The 20,462-nt window shown below is 59.6% G+C and overlaps 1 protein-coding gene and 1 long non-coding RNA gene across 5 annotated transcripts; one reads left to right on the forward strand and one right to left on the reverse strand.

Moving 5' to 3' along the window:
* Positions 1-1,140: 1,140 nt before the first annotated feature.
* On the reverse strand, positions 1,141-12,695 carry LOC118350113 (uncharacterized). 2 transcript variants are annotated; one of them, XR_007413480.1, is made up of 4 exons: positions 12,530-12,695; positions 10,106-10,260; positions 9,342-9,482; positions 1,141-1,537 (listed from the first exon to the last, which is right to left on the reverse strand). It is a non-coding gene; the product is annotated as an uncharacterized LOC118350113 (long non-coding RNA). The 2 variants fall into 2 exon arrangements; XR_007413479.1 differs by lacking the exon at positions 1,141-1,537 and having other exon boundaries at positions 5,368-9,482.
* IL2RB (interleukin 2 receptor subunit beta) lies at positions 2,672-20,236 on the forward strand. Of its 3 annotated transcripts, none has more exons than XM_035696450.2 (10): positions 2,672-2,840; positions 6,057-6,177; positions 6,647-6,764; positions 7,563-7,641; positions 9,643-9,748; positions 11,190-11,338; positions 12,471-12,636; positions 13,024-13,144; positions 14,570-14,654; positions 17,735-20,236. In XM_035696450.2, exons 2-10 carry the CDS (start codon positions 6,087-6,089, stop codon positions 18,488-18,490), a joined length of 1,671 nt encoding a protein of 556 aa, XP_035552343.1. In that variant the 5' UTR covers positions 2,672-2,840; positions 6,057-6,086; the 3' UTR covers positions 18,491-20,236. The 3 variants fall into 3 exon arrangements, with proteins under 3 accessions (XP_035552343.1, XP_025316638.1, XP_035552344.1); XM_025460853.3 differs by having other exon boundaries at positions 2,677-2,840; positions 6,650-6,764; XM_035696451.2 differs by lacking the exon at positions 2,672-2,840 and having other exon boundaries at positions 6,160-6,220; positions 6,650-6,764.
* The last annotated feature ends 226 nt before the right edge of the window (positions 20,237-20,462 follow it).

Below are 20,462 nucleotides of genomic sequence, written 5' to 3' on the forward strand. Positions count from 1 at the left end.
GGCCGCTGGGACCGGGTTGAGGGCAGAACAGAGCCACCTGCCCCCCACCTGCTCGGCCTGCCCGCTCAGCCCTCACCTGGCTTCGACACCTAGCTCGGGCACCTGGGGCACCTTTGCTGTCAGTCGGGGTGAAGCCCACTGACAGCTGAGGCGAGCACCTCCAACCCCCAGCCCTTCCCTTCTTGCTCCTGTTACAGTTCAGTGTGGTTTGTCTGGGGCGTGGGGAGCAGGGCCTTCAGCTGCCAGCTAGGGCTTCACATCCTCTGGTGCATTCTTGTAAGAGAGGGGGAGAGGGAGGAGGGAGAGAGGGGGGAAGAGGAGAGGGTAAGGGGGAGATGGAGAGAGGGGAGACAGGGAGAGGGAGAGGGAGGGGGGAGAGGAGGGCAAGGAGACAGACCCACCCACACAGAGGAGGCACAAAAGGGGTCTTAGCCCAGGGAGTAGGACGGAATCCCTCCCACCGTACCTCGCTGGCGGGTCACGTGGCCCCACCGGCCTCCCAGGGAGGCTGAGAGGTGGACCCCAGCAGATGCCCAGGAGTTGGGGCCCGATGGGTGACGGGGATGCCCCCACCTCTCTCTACCACCATGTGCCCACCCCTGCATGCTCCTACAGCCATCAGATTCCAGCTGGAAGATGCGGACAACAGGGTTGACACTCTCGCGTGGCCGCCCCTGCCGCTCCACCTCAGGGTTCCCGGCCTGAGTCCCAAGGCAAGAGTGCGACCCCCTGGGCCTGGGTGGGGGCTGCTTCAAGCTGCCTCGGCAGGCGGAGGCCACACGTGGATGCACTGCGCCCCTTCCTGCCGGGCCCGTGGCTGGTGAGAGCCACCCCCTTCTGCCCCTGGGCCTGGGCCAGTGGGCTCAGGCTCCTCCACCTTGCTCTTGGGGCATCTGGGCTGCTCAGTAGATGTTTGCCCATTGGATGGGGAATGAGAGAAGAGAAGAAGGATGGAGGAGGACCGTGGCAGAAAGGCTGTGCAGGGCAGGCCAAGGCCACCCCCACGGCCAGGCTGCTGGCAGTGGCTGCTTATCGCAAGCTGGGTCTGTGACTTCTCACTTTGCCTGGGGATATATTTTTTCTTTATATATTTTTAAATACAGTTTTTTTTTTTTTTTAAAGATTTGTTTATTAGTGAGAAAAAGAGCATGAGCAGGGGGAGCAGCAGAGGGAGAAGGAGAAGCAGGCTCCCCACTGAGCAGGGAGCCTGATGCAGGGCTCGACCCCAGGACCCCAGGATCATGACCCAAGCTGAAGGCAGGTGTCCAACCAATTGAACCACCCAGGTGCCCTTTTTTAAAAGTTTTAACTGAAGTCATTTTGGGGGCAGGAAATATGTTCAGGTGGTACCGATGAATCTACAGTGAAAACATCTTCCTACCCCTTCCTGGCCTGGCTTTCCTTCCTGGGAGAACCAACATTCCCAGTTTCTTGAGAAGCTTCCAGAAACACTTTAGGCTTGATAAATCTCGGCTATTCTTTTCATCTTCGCTGTGGTTGTGTTTATTACCCACTCCTGCAGCCGGAAAGCCTTGCTCTAGGGAGAGGAGAGGTGGGGTTATTGTGAGTCCACTCGGCGCAGGGACGGTTAGAGCCCTAGGGACACACATCCCGCAGAACCATCCTGCCTCCTACTGCGGGGTGCACATTGCGTGGGAAGGGAGAGTCTGCACGCAGGCTCTAAAGAAGGCCTCGCTCTTCCCAGGGATGCAGCCCTCTTGCTTCTGCTTCTACTCAGAAGGGAGCCCACTGACTCTCCTCTCAGGGCCCGCAGCGCTGCCCCTTAACTCCATGTGGACAGGAGGTTCTTTGGACCTGGGCTCTGACTCGCCTCCTGCCTGCCCCATCCCCTTCTTCTAAAGAGAGAGCAGCTTATGAGAACACCTGCGCCCCCCCACCCCGCGCCCCCTCCCCCGCCACAGAAGCAGGGTCATTAAAGTCAGGAGAAAGAGAACGCAGAGCTTCTTCTTCTTCTGGTTGCTTCTTCTGGATAGAAACTCCTGGGCCCCTGGGCCTGGGACACTGTGCATGACACTTTCTAAAGAGCGACCCACAAGGTCTCATCATTTGAAAAAAAAGTCCTGAGCAGCGGTGGGTGGGGATGGAAGGATTAGGGAGCCATGACTTGAAAGGAAAAGGAAGGTTCTAGAACGTTCAATAAAATGGCCATTGAATTATTTGCAACCCCTTGGAACATGGTCCCCCTCTGAATGCAAAACTAAGCAAGGGGCTCCCTGAAGGCTGAGCTCTCTGCAGGTCTCAGAGAGGTGGGTGGGATGGGAGTGAGCAGCACGGAGACACCTAAAAGGTCGTGTTTGTGTAGGGCCCGGGTGTTAGTGGGTGAGTGTGTGTGTGCGCGACTGGATCAAGGTGTCAGAGTGGCCTGTGTGAGATGGGCTGGGTGGTGTAGGAGGGGAAAGAAGGCGCTGAACCCCCCTAGGCTTCTATATGCAGCAAGGTGCCTATTTGAGAGTGATGGGGGGGTGTGCATGTGGGCGCGGGCGTGTGCGTGTGTGCGTGTGCGTGTGCTGTCAAGACACCCACGGTGCCCCACCTCCCCCAGTGGAGGAGGGAGATCTTTATCTGGCCCCTAGGTGCTTCAGGAGTTTCAGAGTTTCTCACCAGCCTGTCTCCCCGTCCCCACCCCAGGCCTTGCCCCCTCCATCCTCTGCACAGGAAGTGGGCTGGCCCTGGGGTTTTAGTGTTTGCCGGCCTCCTCAGCCAGCTGCTACCTGGGCTGCCGGAGTGGAGGAGTCGGCGCAGGGCCCCAGGGAGATGGCTGCGGACCCAGCAGTGGAGAGATCCCAAAAGAGCGCGCTGCGGTTCCATGTCTCAGCCAGGTGACTTTGCCCTCACCCCTGCCCCTGTCTGGTTTCCGGGTACCTGGGGGCTCCCTCTTGGCCCTGCCATCAGCCCCTGGGCTGGAAGTGGTCATGGGACACTGCTGAGCTCTCACTTAGAGGCCCCAGGAGGTTCGGCCTGAACCCCCATCTCCCGACTCTCTCATCCCCAGCCCTATCTTGAAATCCCTCAAGGATGAAGTGGTCCTGATCTCATGGCTTTTGCCTTCTTGAGAAAAAAGCTGGCCCCTAGTTCTGGGCTATTCCTCCTTCCCAGCCCAACCCTGGGGAGGCTGGGGGCTGCTCTGGGATGAGGGGGACTCCCAACCCAAAATCGGTGAGGAAAGAGATAGGACGGGGAGGGGGGAGGCCAGCTAAGCCCCAGAGGGCAGTGGGATGAGGGGTGGGGGGACACGCAAGCCCCCACCCGGCGGCTGTGGATGGCAGGGAAGCACCCCTCTGTAAAGTGCTCCTTGGGAGGCTGTGGGGTGGGAAAGGGGTGAGGGGGTCCTCTGAGACCTAGCCCTGAAATGGGGTTTCCTCCTCTTTGGGAGCCATGTGAGAGGGCAGGCCTGTAGGGTCTCCAGGCCCCACTGGAGGGGATGGGACTCCATTCCTGGGGCTGTCCTCTCTCCTGGGGGAATGAGGCCTCCCGCCCTGAACTGTTTTCGGAGCACCTCACAGATGGGGTGGCTGAGGGGCAGAGCCACCCCCTGGGGTCCCCTTCCTTACCCCACAGCTGGGGAGATGCTCCTGGAGGTAAACAACATGCCCCCCACCCCTGTGTGTGGGGTGACCAGGAGGACGAGGGGAGATGGTGCCCATCAAGGCCAGCGGTCTGCATGCCGGCCTCCTGCCTCTGGTCCCCCCGAACCCCTCTGGGGCACCCCACGGCCCACAGCATCAGCCCCGCGGCGGCAGTGGCGGGAAGTCAGGCGGTACTGACCCAGTTCAGCCCCCGCTCTGCCCCACTCTGGCCTGGGCGACAGGCTTACCAGCCTCGGCTCCTCCTCATCTGAGAAAAGGAGTCATAATGGTACCCACTCCCAGGGCCGCTGTGGGGACTAAGTGAGCTGCTCTCTGTGGGGCGCTAGGGACCCAGGCACAGAGTGAGAGGCGAGTATTAGTCACCACCCCCGTCATCACCCCTGTCACCATCGTCATCCTCATTGTCATTATCATCTCCTCACTTGAAATCAGATGACGGGCTTTGAGTCCAGCTCTCTGGGCAGTGCTGAGCTCAGTCTTGGCATCTATGAAAGGGGGGTGATGACAGCCACCTTCCAGGGTTGCGGTGAGGACCTAATGAGTCAGTGAGCGCGGCTCTGCCGCTGTGAAAGGGCAGGCTGCGTGGGTGTGCGTGAGAACCCGGGCCCCGCCGTGCTTGCACCCAGAGGTCCTGCTCCTTCTCCCTGAGGCTGGGCCCGTGGCCTTGAGCAGGACCCCTAACCTCCCTGAGCTTCCTCAGTTCCTCGCTCTGCTGGGGTGGGGGGCGCAGCCCCGTGTGGGCTGGGGGCCCTCCCTGCCCCCACCAGCTCTGGCACAGCCCGTTCTCTCCTCTCCCTGCGCCCTCTGCAATCCTGATGTACATCGCGGCACCTTTCTGCTGTGAGCGGCAGGGAACTTATTCTAGACGATGCTTCTGCTCTAGCCGGCTCGGCTCACGTCTGCGGGGGCTGTGGTTTCGCCTTGACCTTCCTGTGCTCTTGCATGCCTTTGCCCCAACCCTCCTACCCATCCTGAGGCTCGATACCAAGTCCCGTCCTGGGCATGGGGTTGCGGTGCTCGCTGGTGCTGACCCGAGGTGACACCCTGCAGGAGATTGTTGGTGCCCATGCTAGAGGGCCATGACTGAGTGAGTGGGGGGGGTCCCTTGGGGGTCCCAACCCTGTGCCCTGTGCTGTGGAAAGAGGCAATCAACCCCGCACCCTGTACTCCCGCTGGGGAGCTCACCCTCCTGTGGGGATGGTGGTCCAGGCAAAGAGCCGAGAGGTACCTCCCTGGGCTCCTTCTCGAACCCCAGCCAGACCCCTGACAGTTGGCCTGCGCCCTTGCTGGGCCCTGACTCCTCAACTCCAGGACAGGGAGGCTATGGGCCTTCTTCTGAGGCCAGTGCCTGGGACAGGGTCTGGGCAGAGCCAGAGGGTGTGAGGGAACGTGTCCTGGGGGCGAGCGAGCAGCAGATGAAATCCTAGCCCTGCCTCTTCTGGGCACCTGACCTTGGCGGGTTAGGAGCCTCAGTTTCCTCATCTGTGTAAAGGGGACAATAAAAGCACCCGCCCCTCCCCAAGCTGCTGGGGAGAGAAGATGATGTAGTGTGTGTAAAGTGCTGGGCACAGTGTGAGTGCTCCGTACACCCCAAGAGGTTGGCCGTGAGGTAATCAGTACACATGGACTGACCATGTCAACCGTCTCGGTGGGCGGGAAGGTGCAGTCGGAGAAGCTACAGGAGCCCCTGCCTGGGCTCTGGGCGGTCTGCTCTGGCTCACATCCCACATCTGCTTCTTTTTTTTTTTTTAATTTTTGTTTATTTATGATAGTCACAGAGAGAGAGAGAGGCAGAGAGACATAGGCAGAGGGAGAAGCAGGCTCCATGCACCGGGAACCCGATGTGGGATTCGATCCCAGGTCTCCAGGATCGCGTCCTGGGCCAAAGGCAGGCGCTAAACCGCTGCGCCACCCAGGGATCCCCCACATCTGCTTCTTATCAGCTGTGTGGCCTTGGCCAGTTACAGCACTGTGCCTCAGTTTCCCCGCCTGAAAATGCAGATAATAAGAGTATCTCCAATGGATGTGCTTCTTGCTTCATTTAAAGAGTTTAAGACAGCCTGGCATCTAGGAGCCTCCTGATGCCACTTTCAGGGGTGACTAGGGAGCAGCAGGGCCAAGAGGAGGCAAGCCCTAATCCTGGCTCTGTGCTGACTTCCCCACGTAGACTAGAACAAATCTTTCCTTTCCCTGGGCTTCAGTTTCCTCGGCTTTTGAACAAGGGGTTGGGCTCGCTCAGGGAGAGCGAGTGTGTGACAGTGTCTGACAGAGTGTGGGTCCCCGAATCCCCGAAGGGAGGGAGTATGCGTGGGCCCGAGGGGCCAGCAGGTGCAAAACGCCGAGGCTGGCTGGTGCTGCTGGGTGGAGAGCAGACTGGGGCACCCTGAGAGGGGCAGGGACCTGGAGCAGGTGTTCACTTGTGCTTTCTTCCCCTCTTCCCCCCTCTAGGGCTCCCTTCCCCGGCTCCCACCCGTGGATATGATGGCAGCTCCTGCTCTGTCCTCCTGTCTGCCCCTCCTTGTCCTCTTCCTGCCCCTGGCCATCCTTCAGGCATCCTCAGTGGTGAATGGTGAGGACCCCGGCACCTGGACAGCTGTGCTTTCTCTTGGCAGGTGGACAAACCCCTGTCGGATCCCTTTCAGGACCCCTGCTTCTGGGCAGAGGCCCATCAACTGGGGCAGGAGGCTGGGGAGGGAGGAGGCGAGGGCAATGGGACCAGAGATCAGGTGCACCACTTTCCCCCTTGGCCCATCTGTCCTGTCCCTGCTGCACCCCTGTGTCTCCTCCAGCCAAAGGAAGACCCTGGCTTTTCATGCCTGCCCTGCCTCGGCCTGCCTGAGGGACCTTGCAGGCGCTGGGCTCAGTGTTGTCCTCTCTGAAATGGATCCACTGAGTTCTTTGCTGCCCACCAGGGCTGCCCACCTCCTCATCTGGCAGGCACAGGATGCAGGGAGCAGGGAGCAGGGAGCTGGGTGGTGGGCGGGCCCCGGAGGTCCCTAGGTACCCCCCAGCCAGCAACTCATGCCTCGTCTTGTCAGCAGACACTTCCAAGCTCACATGCTTCTACAACTCAAAAGCCAACATCTCCTGCATCTGGAGCTGGGATGGGGACCTTCAGGCCACATCCTGCAAGATCCATGCTCAGCCAGATAGACGGTAAGTGTGGGGGGTTGACCAGCAAAGCTGCAGCGTCTCAGGATGGGGGGCTCTAATCACTGACGTTTAGACTCTTAGAATTCTTTCTAATAGACTCCAAGATGCTGCACTTGAGAATTTGGATTGATAGGACCCACAGACTCTGGTATCACAGAAGACTGGAAAACACAGGAGTTAGAAGTTTAGACTCCTGGAACCAGGGCGGGAGGGAGGACTGGGGGTCCAGGCTTTGGTGGAGGGGCCGGGGTAGTTTGGGGGACACTGGGCTGTGAGACTCCTGGGCCATAGTTAGACTCGACATTAGAAGCACGCAGGGGGAAGAAAGAGGGCTCCCCAAGCTTTTTGAGAGACTCCTAGGGCAGCTGTGGGGACAGGGGCCTGGGGCATGGTTGGGAGCCTAGGGGCTGAGAGGGATTCAGGAATAGGGTTGCTGTGATCCAAATGTGGCAACAGCAAAGGTGGCTTGCAGTTTGGCTGTGGTCTTGGGTGGGTGGTGATTCCACAGGGTTCCAAAGGCTTCATCCAGCCTCATGGGAAGACTGGAGGGCTTTAGATGGGGAGGCCAACATGTCCTGGACTGCTTGTTTCTAGAAGATCACTGTGGCTACTGCGGGGCCAGGCTGGGCAGGGTAGAAAGAGGCGCTGGTGATGGGAAGTGGAGCAGGTGGGGAATGGGTGCCTCTCCCGAGGTCGGCATAGAGCCCGGCACAGGCTGGCCTTGCTGCAGCGGGGGCCATCCCGAGGGCCAGCTCTGGGGGTCCCTCCTTTTGTCCTAAGGAGTTTCTTTTGCCTTGACAGGCCTTGGAACAAATCCTGTGAGCTGCTCCCTATGCGACCGGCATTCTGGGCCTGTTACCTGATCCTCGGATCCCCAGATGTGAGTAGTGGGAGCTGAGAAGAGAGCCCAGGGTGCAGAGGGGTGTCCTTCCAGGGGCAGAGCTGGGGCCCAGTGAGCCCAGTGGCTTTGGCTCTGGGCTGCAGCACAGGGGGCTGCCCCGGGGGCAAGAGAGGTGGGAGGAAGAAGAGCAGCGTCCAAAGGCCAGAGCTCAGACTGATGGTGTGGAGGAGGGTATCTGTGGTGCAAGGGGCTCGGCCATTCGGCCTCTTCTCCCCCATCTCCCCCATGCTTTGTGGGTCCTGTGACACTTCTGTACTCCTCATCAGGTTGGGGAGCGCCCACCAATAACACCCTCCTCAGACTCTTCCAAGGTCTTGGCAAGTGCAGGGCAGTGTGGGCTTAAAAGCATGGATCCTGGAGCTGGCCTGGGTGCCAGCCCTGGCTCCATTGTCACAGAAGCCTGGTGACACTGGGCAAGTGCTGAGTCCCAGGCTTCCCTTCTCGAAATGGCAATAACGATGGCACCTGTGTCATAGTGTTCTGTGGGTTAAAGCACCTGACGTGCCACCCACCACAGAGCATGCACTTGACTTTATAGCCTGTGGATCCGTATGACTTTGTGGGTGGGCACCAGCGCTATCCTCTTCTTCCCAATGAGGAAACAGGCCCAGAGAGGCGCTGCCAGTGGTGGGCAGAGCTGGGATTGAACCCTCTAGATGGGTGTGCAGCCGTGTCCATGCGGGTGGGCAGCACATCACCATCTGTCACGCCCTGCTTGGCAGCGGCAGGCAGCAGGGATGCCCACACCACAAGTTCCAGCCATCATCAGCTCATACCCATTTGTAAGTGGCAGGAGGACGTGGAGATGGGCTCACATGGCGGGGCTGATTCAGGCGCAGCCTCTGGAACCAGTCCCTGCGAGGTCTGCAGGGGGTCTGGCTTCAGGACCTGTCCCCACCGATTCCTAGCTGTGTGACCTCAGGCACATCCCTAGCCACTCTGAGCTTCAGTCTTCTCAGCTCCAGGGTGAGAAGAGTGACAGTGTCTGTCTCGTAGGGTGTTGAGGGAATTAAATGAGACAACATGTGACCAGCACGCAGAAGTGCCTGGCATGGAGGACAAAGCATTCCTGGCACCTCTATGATCTGTGACCTTAGCAAGACCTACCATTATTATCTGGAAGCATCAGCCCCCCGCACCGCCAGCAGCTGAGGGAGGCAGGGGCAGGCCCCCAGCAGCGGGGAGATGGGAACTGCACCCAGCTCAGGTTCAAGGTTTGCTCATGGTGGGCCCCGCGGTGGCCCAGACGGACTGTGCCTGGGCTCCCGGACCTGAGAACGCCGCCCCCTGTGAGCCGTAGGCTGCTCCCTCGGCCGCCCTGGGTCAGGCGTCACGGCCCCGGCCTGCAGTCTCCGTAGGGCAGTGGCTGCAGAGGCCTGGGTTTGAATCCGGACTCCTCTGCTGACCGGATGCGTGACTTTGAGTTTCTCCCCTGCCGTAGGAGGACGGATGGCTCGAAGAATCAGCCAGACAAGTGTCTGGGGCACCCGAGCCGTGCCTGCCCACAGGGGATGCTCAACACCTGACCATTTCCTTCCCCAAAAGTCAGGGTTGGGGGTGTGGGGGAGGGGAAGCGTTCACCCTCAAAGCTGGTGCACAGGTAGTTTTCTCGGGGGCTCATCCGGCTCGCACGCCTTTGCGCTGGGGGGCTCCCTCCCTCCCACGGCAGCTCACTTCACCTCAGGCCCCGGGAACATTCAGCTGTCTGTCTCTGTAAGTGAAGTTTCAGCGGCAGGTGCCATCAGCCATGCGCAGTCTCCCGCGGGTTGTGTCCAGCTGCTTTCACAGGAGGCAACGACTTGTGACCGAGACCGTTTGACCTGCAAAGCTAGAAATATTTACTCTCTGCACCCCCTCACAGGAAAACTTGGGCGACCCCGCCTTGGCGGGTGGGGCTGGTCGAGGGGCTCCACTTTTGCTTCGGTCTTGGCCTCCCCCGGCCTCCCCACCCTCCATCCCTACCTCATCCCTCCCTTGCAGGCTCAGAGTCTGACCTCGGCGGACGTTGTCGGCATGAGCGTGATGTGCCACGAAGGGGAGAGGTGGAGGATACTGATGACCCAGGACTTCAAGCCCTTTGAGAACCGTGAGTGAGGAATTGGGCAGGGGTGGGGGGGTTGGGGGGGACCGGAGCGGGCTGGGAGCCTCCTGCCCTGCCTTGCCCTCTGGGATCCTCCCTGTCCTGGTCTCTCTCTGTACCCACGTGTGACCTCTGGCTGTCCGCTGCCCTCGGAATGTAGTCCTGGCTCCTTACCCTGGCACTCAAGGCTCGGGAGCTGGCCCTGGCTTCCCAATCTAGCATTCCTGCTCTCGTGGCCTATATTGCTGCCACAACCAAAGGCCGGCTCCCTGAATTCAGCTTGCCCAACCATGCCTCTGAGCCCTTGTACTTGCCGATGCCACAGCCGGGAAGGCTCTTCCCGCCAGGAAAGTTGGTACTCACCCTTCAAGGCTCAGGGAAGAGTCTCCTCCTCCAGGAAGCCTTCCCAGACTCTCCCGGTCCCTTGTACTTCCTCCTTCAGGGTATTTATCTTCTTTCAGGGTTCTCACTGCCTGATTATGGCTACAGCACGTTTCCCTTACTGGGCTGTGAGCTCCCTGAGGGCAGAGTGTCTGTCATCCCTATGTCTCTACTCAAAGTAGCCAGCACCAGGCCTTCACGGGGCTGTGCTCTGGGAGGGTTTTCTGAGTGACTGGGTGCCCAGCTCCACCCCCAGGCCGTGGAGGCCATCTCTCAGGAAGACAGGGCAAGACCTAGGCAGGGCTTTCAATGCAGCCCTGCCCTAACTGAATGGGATCTGCCCAGCAGATCATTTTTGCCCAGCGAGAATGGGGAAAATCGGTGAAGACCCGGGTTGTAGTAAGGAGTCTGTGAGCCAGACACAGAAGCTGCTTAGCACACGCTCAGTAGACATTTACTTAGTGTTATTTGTCTAGTTCTACAGAGTTCCAGAATTCTAAAAACTTAGGTCTGTTTAATGTCAGGATCATAAAATCTTATAATCCCATAAGATCACTGAAATTCAATTAAATTACATGAGATGATCCATGTTAAAGCTCTCAGATCCATTCTGGATGCAGAGAACAGCTGCCTTGTTTTGTTTTGTTTTGTTTTTTGTTTTTTCTTTCTTTTTAAATACAGCAGATACTTAATCTAGGACGTGCCAGGTAGTGTTCCAGGCACCAAGGTTACAAAAGAACACAGTCCCTGCCCTCAGCGAGCTCACACTCTGGTGGAGGAGACAGAAAATGAAAAAAGAGCCCCAAATAGATGTTTGACATGTCAGGTGGTGCAAGTGCTGGGCAAGAAAATAAAATAGGTGTGTGTGTTGGAGGGGCAGGTAGAGAGCTGTGGATGGTGGGAGAAGGGTTCTGCAAGCAGGTGAGGATCCCTGGGGGAAGGGCACCTGGGAGGGAGAAAGAGCAGGTGCGAAGGTAGTGGTGGGAGCCCTTCTGAGCTTCATCCCCTTAGCATCGTGACCCAGCGTCCCCCAAGCTCGCTGTCCCTTCCTCTCTCCTGCCTCCAGTTCGCCTGATGGCTCCCAATGGCCTCCAAGTCGCTGACGTCGGGACCCACAAATGTAACATAACCTGGAAAGTCCCTCAGTCCTCCCACTACATCAAAAGATACCTGGAGTTTGAGGCTCGGAAGAGGTCCCCAGGCCACAGCTGGGAGGTGAGCGCTCCACCCGGCCCCCACCTGCCCCGGCCCCTCCCTCATGTCCTGGTCACCCTGTCCATCCTTCACTCCGCAAGGCCACAGCAGCCCCAGGCAGCCCCAGCCACTCCTCTGTACTGGCACCTCCAGCCTCCCCTCCTGGGATGTGCCCCCCCCCACAACCTGGGGGTCCTAGCTGGAGGGGGGGTGCCAGGCTGGCCCCGGGGCAGGATTTTACCTAGCCACGAGGCAGGTGATTGGCCTCGGAGATTTCAGGGGCCCCGGGAAGCCACCTCTCCAGTGTGGTCCACATCCCCCAGGGTCTCCCACTTCCCCAATCACTGTTCTCCCATATTTGCTCGCTCAACACTTACTGAATATTTACTACCCGCTGGGTGCTGACTGGGCGCTGGGTGCTGGGGAAGCGGGTGGAGGGCAAAACTGGGAGCTTCCTGCGTTCAGGAAGCCCACATGGAGGGGAGTGGGAGACGGTCTGCAGAGGCAGAGATTGGAGACTACGGGACATTGATACATGCTATCAAAGGAAATGAAATGGGATTGCACATTTGGGGGGGCCTGGGACAGGCTGCTTGGGACCCAGGGAGCCTTGTGAGATCTGAGGCTTAAGAAGGAGCCAACCCTGCACAGATCTGGGGGACGGTTTCCCAAGCAGAGGAGACAGATGCTGTCAAGACAAGATGCGCACCGTGTGTCTGAGGAATGAGGGGAAAAAAGCAAAAAGAGTGACCCAGTGGTGGGAGAGGTCTCTGGGAAAATGCTCTTTCTGGTTAGAGCGTAGCAGAGTTGGGAGCACGGAGACCAGCTCCTGCCTGAGCCTCGGGAAGGGCAGAGGGGAGAAGGGGAAGTGTCCAGAACTGGTTCCGCAGGTGGAACCAGCAGGTTGGCAGCTGGCTTTGGTGCCTGGGGGATGAGTGAGGGGCTCAGGATGCCCTTGTGGTTGGGGGCCCCAGCACTGAGTAGTCAGGGAGCCTATGTAGGATTGTGGAGGAGACTGGCTGGGGGAGGAGGGTGGCTGAGGGGGTGGGAGGAAGGTGCTACTGCTCACCTCCCAGTCACCCTGCCATGGGAAGGGAGGCGGCCACGGGGACCCCTCTGCTCTGACAGCTCCCCCCGCCCGTCTCTGCCCCAGGAGGCCTCCCTGATGGCCCTCAGGCAGAACCAGCAATGGATTTCCCTAGAGACACTCACTCCAGACACCCTGTATGAATTTCAAGTGCGGGTCAGGGCCCAGAGAGGCAGCCACAAGACTTGGAGCCCCTGGAGTCAGCCCCTGGCCTTCAGGACGAGGCCTGCAGGTACCAGTGGGCAGAAAGGGTGGGACGGAGCTCAGGTGGGAGGGGGTGGCTGGGGTGTGACCTGGGGCAGCTGGTGGGGGAGGCCTGAGGGTGGGGGGTACAGGGCTCACCTGCTATTGTTAGCTCACTCAATGTGACCCTGCAGGGGGAGCAGTGTGGTCAAGGGAGGGGGGGCTGCTCGCACCTGGAAGCCTCGGTTTTCTCATCTGTAAAAAGTGGGTACTGTGCTCCCTGGCAGGGCGACTGTGATGAGGCACACAATGCCCCCTTGTTGGCCTGACACACGGCTGGTCTGCTGGGCCAGCCGGGACCTGCGAAGGCCTTGCTTGGGTCAGCGGTCAGCCTGTGCTAACCCTTCTCCTTGCTTCTCCTCCCACCCCTGGGCAGCCCGAGGGAAGCAGTCTCTGCCCTTTCCTTGGTTCGGCCACATCATCATGGGCATCACCGGTGCCTTTGGCTTTATCATCTTGGTCTACTTATTGGTCAACTGCCAGTACATCGGGCCGTGGTAAGAGCCCTCCCTGCCTGCCCCTTCGTGCTCTCATCTGACACGCACGCACCCCCTGCCAGGCCAGGCTCTGGGCCCAGCCCCCTGCTCCGACACACAGTACTCCCTCGGCCTTCCCCCAAGTCCTCCCTGCCTAACGTCTGGCCTTTTCTGTCACCCATCCTCAAAGATGGAACCCCACAGAACCAGCCTGAGGGGAGCCGGGGAAGGAGAGCCCCATGGAAGCCCTGCCCAGAGCATTACTCTTGGGCATGGAGGATGTGTGTGTGTGGGCACGTGTGTGTATGTGTGTGGGCACGTGTCAGCTGTCGCTGTGTGTGTGTGTGTGTCCTCATGGATCTCTCTAGGTCCTGGCATTCATTTGTTTATTCCTTTATTTGTTGAGCCCCAGCTCAGTGCCAGGCCTGGCGCCGAGTGCTGGGAATACGGGGGCAAGCCACACGCATGTGGTTCCACCTTCATGGAGCTCACGGTCCCGTGGGAGAAGGAGGATGTCTATTAATCATACACAAATACAATGACACACCATAGTAGGATGGTAACGGAAGGTACCAGTGGACTGGAAGCAGACAACGGGGAGAGGAACCTTGGTTGAGGGGTGGCTGGCAGAAGCATGCCCAAGGGAATGACGATTCCCTGGAAATCTGGAGGACTAAGCAGGCAGGTGGAGGGGACGGGGAGTGCACCCCCAACAGAAGAAACAGGGTGTGCAAAGGCCCTACATGGGAAGGAGTAAAGAGCACGACAGCGGCTGAGGTGTGGCTGGAGACCAGAAGGGGGTGAGGAGAGGGCTGACCTGAGTCTGAACATCTAGGGGGGCAGCCAGGCTTTCTGGGGCCTTGAGGCCAGGACTGCATTTTGAGGCAGGTGCATACAGAGACCAAGGCACTCAGCTTGACAAGTGGAGCATGGGCTCGAATGCAGCCCCCCACTCACTCCACCCATAAAACCAGGTGCCCTTGGGCAGTGCACTGCCTGAACCACCATCCATGACAGCCTGGACTAGGAGACCCACAGTCCGGCCTGTCTCCTATCTCCCTCCTCCTGGTTCTCTCTAGCCCAGACACCTGGCTCTGTGTGGCCCCTGACCACTCTGGCTGCTGTGGTCCCCCACCCCACATCCTTCTCTAGCACAGCCCTCTGCTTTTTGTTTCCACAGAATGAATGGTCATGTTGCACAGGTGGTTCGTGTTGGTCTCCTCATTAGAATGTCAGCTCCTTGAGATCAGGGACCTTCTCTGTCTGCCATCCTTGTGTCCCCAGGACCCAGCCCAGTACCCCCCGTTACAGGGCATCCGCTTGATGCTGATCCAGCAGATGGCTGTGGACTGGCTCTGTGCCCTACCTTCAGGGCTGCGGGGAGCTGGCAGGACACCGGGGCCCCTTCCCGACTCATCCTCCTCCCCTCCCCCCTCCCCTGTTCAGGCTGAAGAAGGTTCTGAAGTGCCACATCCCAGACCCCTCGGAGTTCTTTTCCCAGCTGAAGTCAGAGCACGGAGGAGATTTCCAGGTAGGAGTCGGGATGGAGGGTGGGCAGAGGTGTGAGTGGGTGGTGGTGGCACAGGAGTCCACTGACACTTCTGTGTTTTTTTAAGATTTTTTAAATTTATTCAAGAGAGACCCAGAGAGGGAGGCAGAGACACAGGCAGAGGGAGAAGCAGGGTCCCTGCAGGGAGCCCAATGTGGGACTCGATCCCGGGACTCCAGGATCTCACCCTGAGCTGAAGGCAGACGCTCACCCCTGAGCCACCCAGGGGCCCCTGAGGTTTGCGCTTCGTGAAAGGAGACAGATCCTGGAGTGAGCGGCCCCTGGGCTGGGTGTGGGCCCGTTTGCCAGCTCTGGCCCCAGCCCTCTCTGGCTGAATGGTGCCCCCGGCTGGGCCAGGCTGCACGGGCTCTCGTCCAGCTCCAGCCCTCCTGGCTGTGTGGCCTTGGGCACGTTGTAGAACCTCTCTGTTCTGATTCCTCACTTGTCAAATGCGGAGGGAAATAGCGTTACTGGCGTGGGCTGAGCGCACCGCCCGGCACACGGTGAGGGCTCAAGGGGCCTGAGCGGGAGTCGCCGTCGCCAGGCTGGGCTGACCCAGAGGGACTTGCCAGCTCTCCCCGTCCCACCGTCTTCGCGGGCAGTGCTGTCTCCTGTCCTGCTGCAAAAATCGTCTAAACGAGCTCCATACCTTCTCCCCAGTGGTAAAAAGTCCAAGCCACTTCTCATCAATCGAAGCAGATTCACTGGAAAAGCGCCGGCCCAGATAGTAGTAACACTCTGAACCCCACTTCAACCTCAGTCGTCTCGCTGCCCTGAGCCCACACTTGCTTCAGGAAGGAAGTGTTGAGGGGGAACGGGGTTGTGGTGGGCTGCTTCTAGCACCCTCCCCTCCCCAGGCTCTCTAGATGGGGCGGAGGATGAGGTAGGGGTGGAGGGAGGACGGGAGGAGTGCTGAGGGACTGGAAAGCCAGACTTGGGCCCGAGCTGTCAAGAGTTGGCTTTGGAGTCCTCTACTATGACTGATCAGGGCTCCTTCTGGAATTCTTTGGAAAGCTCCCAAGACTGGGGATGGCTCACCTATAGCTCTCTTGATGTGGGGGAATGTGTCTCCTTAGATTCTTCCTAAAGCCCTAGAGGTGGTGAGCTCCCTGTCAACAGAGGCTTTCAAGCAAGCCTCGGCTGACTCTCTGTCAGAAGCAGAGCAGAAGGGATTCCTGGCTGGAGGCTGCATTAGATGCATCCTTGGTCCTCTTCTGGGGTGAAGTCTTTCTGATTTTATGGGACTAGGACATTTTGAAGGGGAGTGTGTTCCTTCCTGAGAGGTGCAAACCACTCCATGTTCCCATGGTCTCCATGCTTGCCCCAGACCAAGGGTGTGGGAGGGGCTATCCCAAGAAGCCCTGGGGGTACACAATGCGGTTGGGGGTCAGGGCGGCAAGGGGGACCCCATCCTCTCCTCTGCATCTGGGTGGGAGGCCTGCTCCTCTCTCCTACCCCAGGGCCTCTGGCTACCAGGCCACAAGGCCCACCGCCCTGCCCCAGGATGTGGGCGTATGCGTGCCAGTGTGTGAGTGGGAAGGGGGTCAGTATCTCCTTGCGCCCCCTCCCACCCCACTTCAGGGCATTGTGGACGGAGGCCCAGGCCTAGGCCCAGGAAGTTGCTGACCGCACACACCTCAGAGGGGGACTGGCAAGGCCCTGGCACACCAGGGGGGGGTCACGGGCCTGGCCTCCCTGTTCCTGGCTGTGCCTCAGCACTGCTGCCCAGCCCTGCCCTCTGCCACGGCCCCTTCTAGGGCCAGACCGCCCACTGCCCCCACCCCTGACCTGCACCCTGTCCCTCTCTTCCCAGCCCACTGGGCACCAGAGTGTAGGAGCCATCGGGCCTGGTCCCTGTGCTCAGGGTCCCGCAGCCTAGGTGCTGAGGGCTCCCAGGACAAAGGGCTGTTGGGGTTCTCAGCCGCAACCCCTGCGATCCCCGTCATACCACCCTGACGGCCTGCTGTCCCTTGGGTAGCCTGCATTTCACCCCACAGTCTGCACTTCACCCCACAGCCTGCATTTCACCCCACAGCCTGCGCTTTGCCCCATATCCTACATCTCACCCCATACCCTGCACTTCACCCCACAGCCTGCATTTTACCCGAAGCCTGCATTTTACCCCACACCCTGCATTTTACCCCCACAGCTGCATTTTTACCCCATAGCCTGCATTTCACCCCACAACCTATGTTTCACCCCACAGCCTGTATTTCACCCATTTCACCTCACAGCCTGCACTTCACCCCACAGCCTGCGTTTCACCCCACAGCCTGCACTTCACCCCACAGCCACGTTTCACCCCACAGCCTGCATTTGTACCCCATTCCACCTTCATTCTCTTACTTGACATCTTCCTGCTGGCTCACAGTAGGGAAGTTAGGAAAGAGGTTGTGGGATTGAGGTCGAGAGAGACACAGTGGCCTGCCTGGGGTCACATAGTTAGCGAGGGCGAGGGCCAAAGCCGGAGCCCAGCTCTCCCTGCTCCAGACTCCGGAGCAACTGGCAAGTGCTCTGGTTGGTGCTCTCTTGTCTCCGCGGAGGGCGAGGGCGCGCGTGGCGGGTTGGGGCCACGGGCACGGGGTGGGAGAGGAGACTCGCAGGACCATCGGTCCCCACCGGAGATTTGTTCACGGCAGCCTGGGCCAGAGCTTGGCTGTGTGATCGGTGCCACGGCATGTCCCCCCTGGGCATCTGCGGAGGGAGCAAAACGTACCCCAGAGCCCTTTCTGTGCTGATTTGTACACTCGTGCCCGCCCCCGCCAGACGCATGAGGGTTCTCCCCCTGGCCTCTCCCCTCTGCCGGCGCCTAGAGCAGTGCAGGGCTCCCAGTAGGGGCTCAACCGACAGTTACTCCCGGAAACAACCCCCCCCCCCTCCAGTAAGTGCGCTCCCGGGGCTGACCCAGAGCGTCCCCCAAGCCACTTAGTGGGTGGAGGGGTGGGACATGGTCAGGGAGGCCTGCCTGGAGGTAGCCGCCCAGAGTAGACTGTAGTTAGGAGTTGTTGCTGAGTCTGAGGGACGCATCCCGCTCACCTTCCGACCGCTCTTTCTCCCGGCAGAAGTGGCTCTCCTCGCCCTTCCCCTCGTCCTCCTTCAGCCCCAACACCCAGGCACCCGAGATCTCCCCGCTGGAGGTGCTGGACCGGGACGCCAAGGCCACACAGCTGCTTCTGCTGCAGCAGGAGAAGGTGCCCTCAGCCTCAACCGAGACTAGTGGCCACTCGCTCACCAGCTGCTTCACCAACCAGGGTTACTTCTTCTTCCACCTCCCTGATGCTCTGGAGATTGAGGCCTGCCAGGTGTACTTCACCTATGACCCCTGTGCAGAAGAGCCCCAGGAGGGCAGGCCTGGGGCGCCTGAGGGGTCTCTGCCCCCACCCCAGCTGCCTCTGCCAGGGGAGGACGATGCCTACTGCACCTTCCCCCCTGGGGATGACCTGCTGCTCTTCTCTCCCGGGCTCCTGGGTGGCCCGGGCTCCCCAGACACTGCCCTGGGGGGCGCTGGGGCTCGGGAAGAGAAGCTGCCCCCCTCTCTGCCAAAGGGAGTTCCCAGAGACTGGGCCCCCCAGCCCCTGAGGCCTCCCACCCCAGGAGTGCCTGACTCCATGGATATCCAGCCACCCCTGGAGCACGCACTGGGAGAAGCAAGAGAGGGGGTCCCAGCCCCTGGCCCCAGGGAGGGAGTGGGCTTCCCCTGGGCTACCCTTCCCGGTGGGGGCCAGCTCAGGGCCCCTACCTCCTGCCTGACTCTGAACCCCGATGCCTACCTGTCCCTCCAAGAGCTGCAGGATCAGGACCCAGCTCACTTGGTATAGAGGGACAACCATGCAGGTCGCATCCGGACGTCTCTGCCCAAGGGGCTCCCACCCAGCCCTTCACACTCCACTATTCACTTCCAAACCATAATTGCTGCTCGCTGGTCCTGTGGCCCAAGTCAAGAACTGCAGCAGGTGGGGGTGCTGTGACTCCCCCTTCCCCCTTCAAAGCCCCTCCCACGGCTTTTCCTCTGAGGCCCCATCCCTCCTCTCCAGCCCTGCAAGTACTCTTCAGGGAGCATTCTCGGGGGTTCTCCAGGGATCTTCACGGGGTCCTCCTCACTGGGGGCTTCCTGCCCCAGGCCCATCCTCTTTCACCCCTATCCACGGTAGCCAGAGTGCTCTCTCTGAACCACAACTATGGCTCTGCTGCCCCTTGTTTAAAACCCTGCCATGGCTCCCCCACTTCCCTCAGCACCACTTCTTGGCCAGGCTCTTGCCCCTCTGGCATCATGTTGGGACATTCTCCTCCGGAACCCTCCCAATGGTCCTACTGAGCCACCAGCAGCTCCCTCATGCACCCAATCTTTGCACACACTGCTCCTTGTACCTGCGGTGCCCCCTCCTCTCTCATCTAGGTGACACTCCCCTTACGTCTCAAGTGTCCTGCTTCCCTTAGAGGGAAACACTGCCTCCATTAACATGTCCCCGCTTCGAGATTCAGCGCTGGCAGGACAAGTTCTCAGGGTCACGGGATGGCTAGACAAAGAGGCCCTGTCACTTCACCCTTGGGATCTTTTGTGACCTCAGAATACTTAGCGACTGCATCCTTAACCACTGCAGCCCAAGTATGGACGCGAATGTCGGAAGGAAAGTGGGACACTGGCTCTGGACCTTTCCATAGCGGTTCCACAGATTCATAAGGCATGCTGCTGGAAAGCAAACCTCTCCTAGTGGCAGGTCTGATGCTGTCACAGGGGGTCTAGACTGCTGTTGGGGGGACCTCTTCTGCACCCTCTGCTGGAGGATCTCTTCAGCAGCTCAGGGGCTGGCACACCGCCTCCAGAAGGGCAACTCTGCTCACTGCACTTGACACAGTGCGCTTGGCACCCATCCTACTCCCTGGATGAATTAATGAACTATCTGGGGCCATAGTTGCTTGGACTCCCTGTGTACAGCTGCCTCCACACAGGGGACAGCATCCCCTTCTAAGGGCAAGACTCAGGCCGAGCCCTGTGCTCACTAGGTGCCAGCATGGCCATTCCAGCAAGAGGCTCATCCCCTTACGTGGCAATCCTCCCCCCAACACAAACATAGACACACGCAGCTGCCCCCTTCCTCCTGGGTGCTCCCCACCACCTCTCCATTTCCCTTGCCATCGTCCCTGGCACAGATCACCCCTGGGAGGCCTGTCACACCCTCCTCCCAGACCAGGCACCCGAGGCGCCCATACTTATAGGCCCTGCTCCTACCTGGTTGGGCGCCCGATGCAAGCCCACCCATCAGCTGACAGGCAGCCTACAGGCCGGCTTAGAACAGAAGCTCTGCCCAATCAGAGAGGCCCGGCCTGAAGTGGCCAATCAGATTGCTCTCAGTCTTGGGGCTGAGTTCAGGGAAGGAGGGAGGGTCCTGGGAGCAGGTGCTCGAGGAGAAGGTGCTCAGAGAAGCCTGGGGTGGAGGCCTTCAGCCCTGTTAGCAGAGGGGCATCGGGCCCTGCTACAGAGACTCCTCCTGCCACTGGGGCTACGGACTGTTCACTCAAGATTCTTGTTTTCCTTATGTCTGAAATAAACTCCCCCTTCCTGAGGTTGTTTGGGTCTTGGATCCTTCCCACCACAGAGCTTAATTACCTGGGCATCTCACTTCCCATCTCCTGCCATTCGATGCCATGTGTGCTGGGCCACCAAGCTCCTCAGTCCTGGCCTGAGCATCAGACCCCAAGCTCCGTGCCCGGGGAAACTGAAACCTCCCTGCGGGTCAGTTTCCACTTTGAAGAGTTCTTGGGGCAGTTACATTTCTCAAGCCTTGGTCA

Source organism: Canis lupus, chromosome 10 (genome assembly GCF_003254725.2).
Source record: "Canis lupus dingo isolate Sandy chromosome 10, ASM325472v2, whole genome shotgun sequence".
In the NCBI taxonomy this organism is placed as follows: Eukaryota; Metazoa; Chordata; class Mammalia; order Carnivora; family Canidae; genus Canis; species Canis lupus.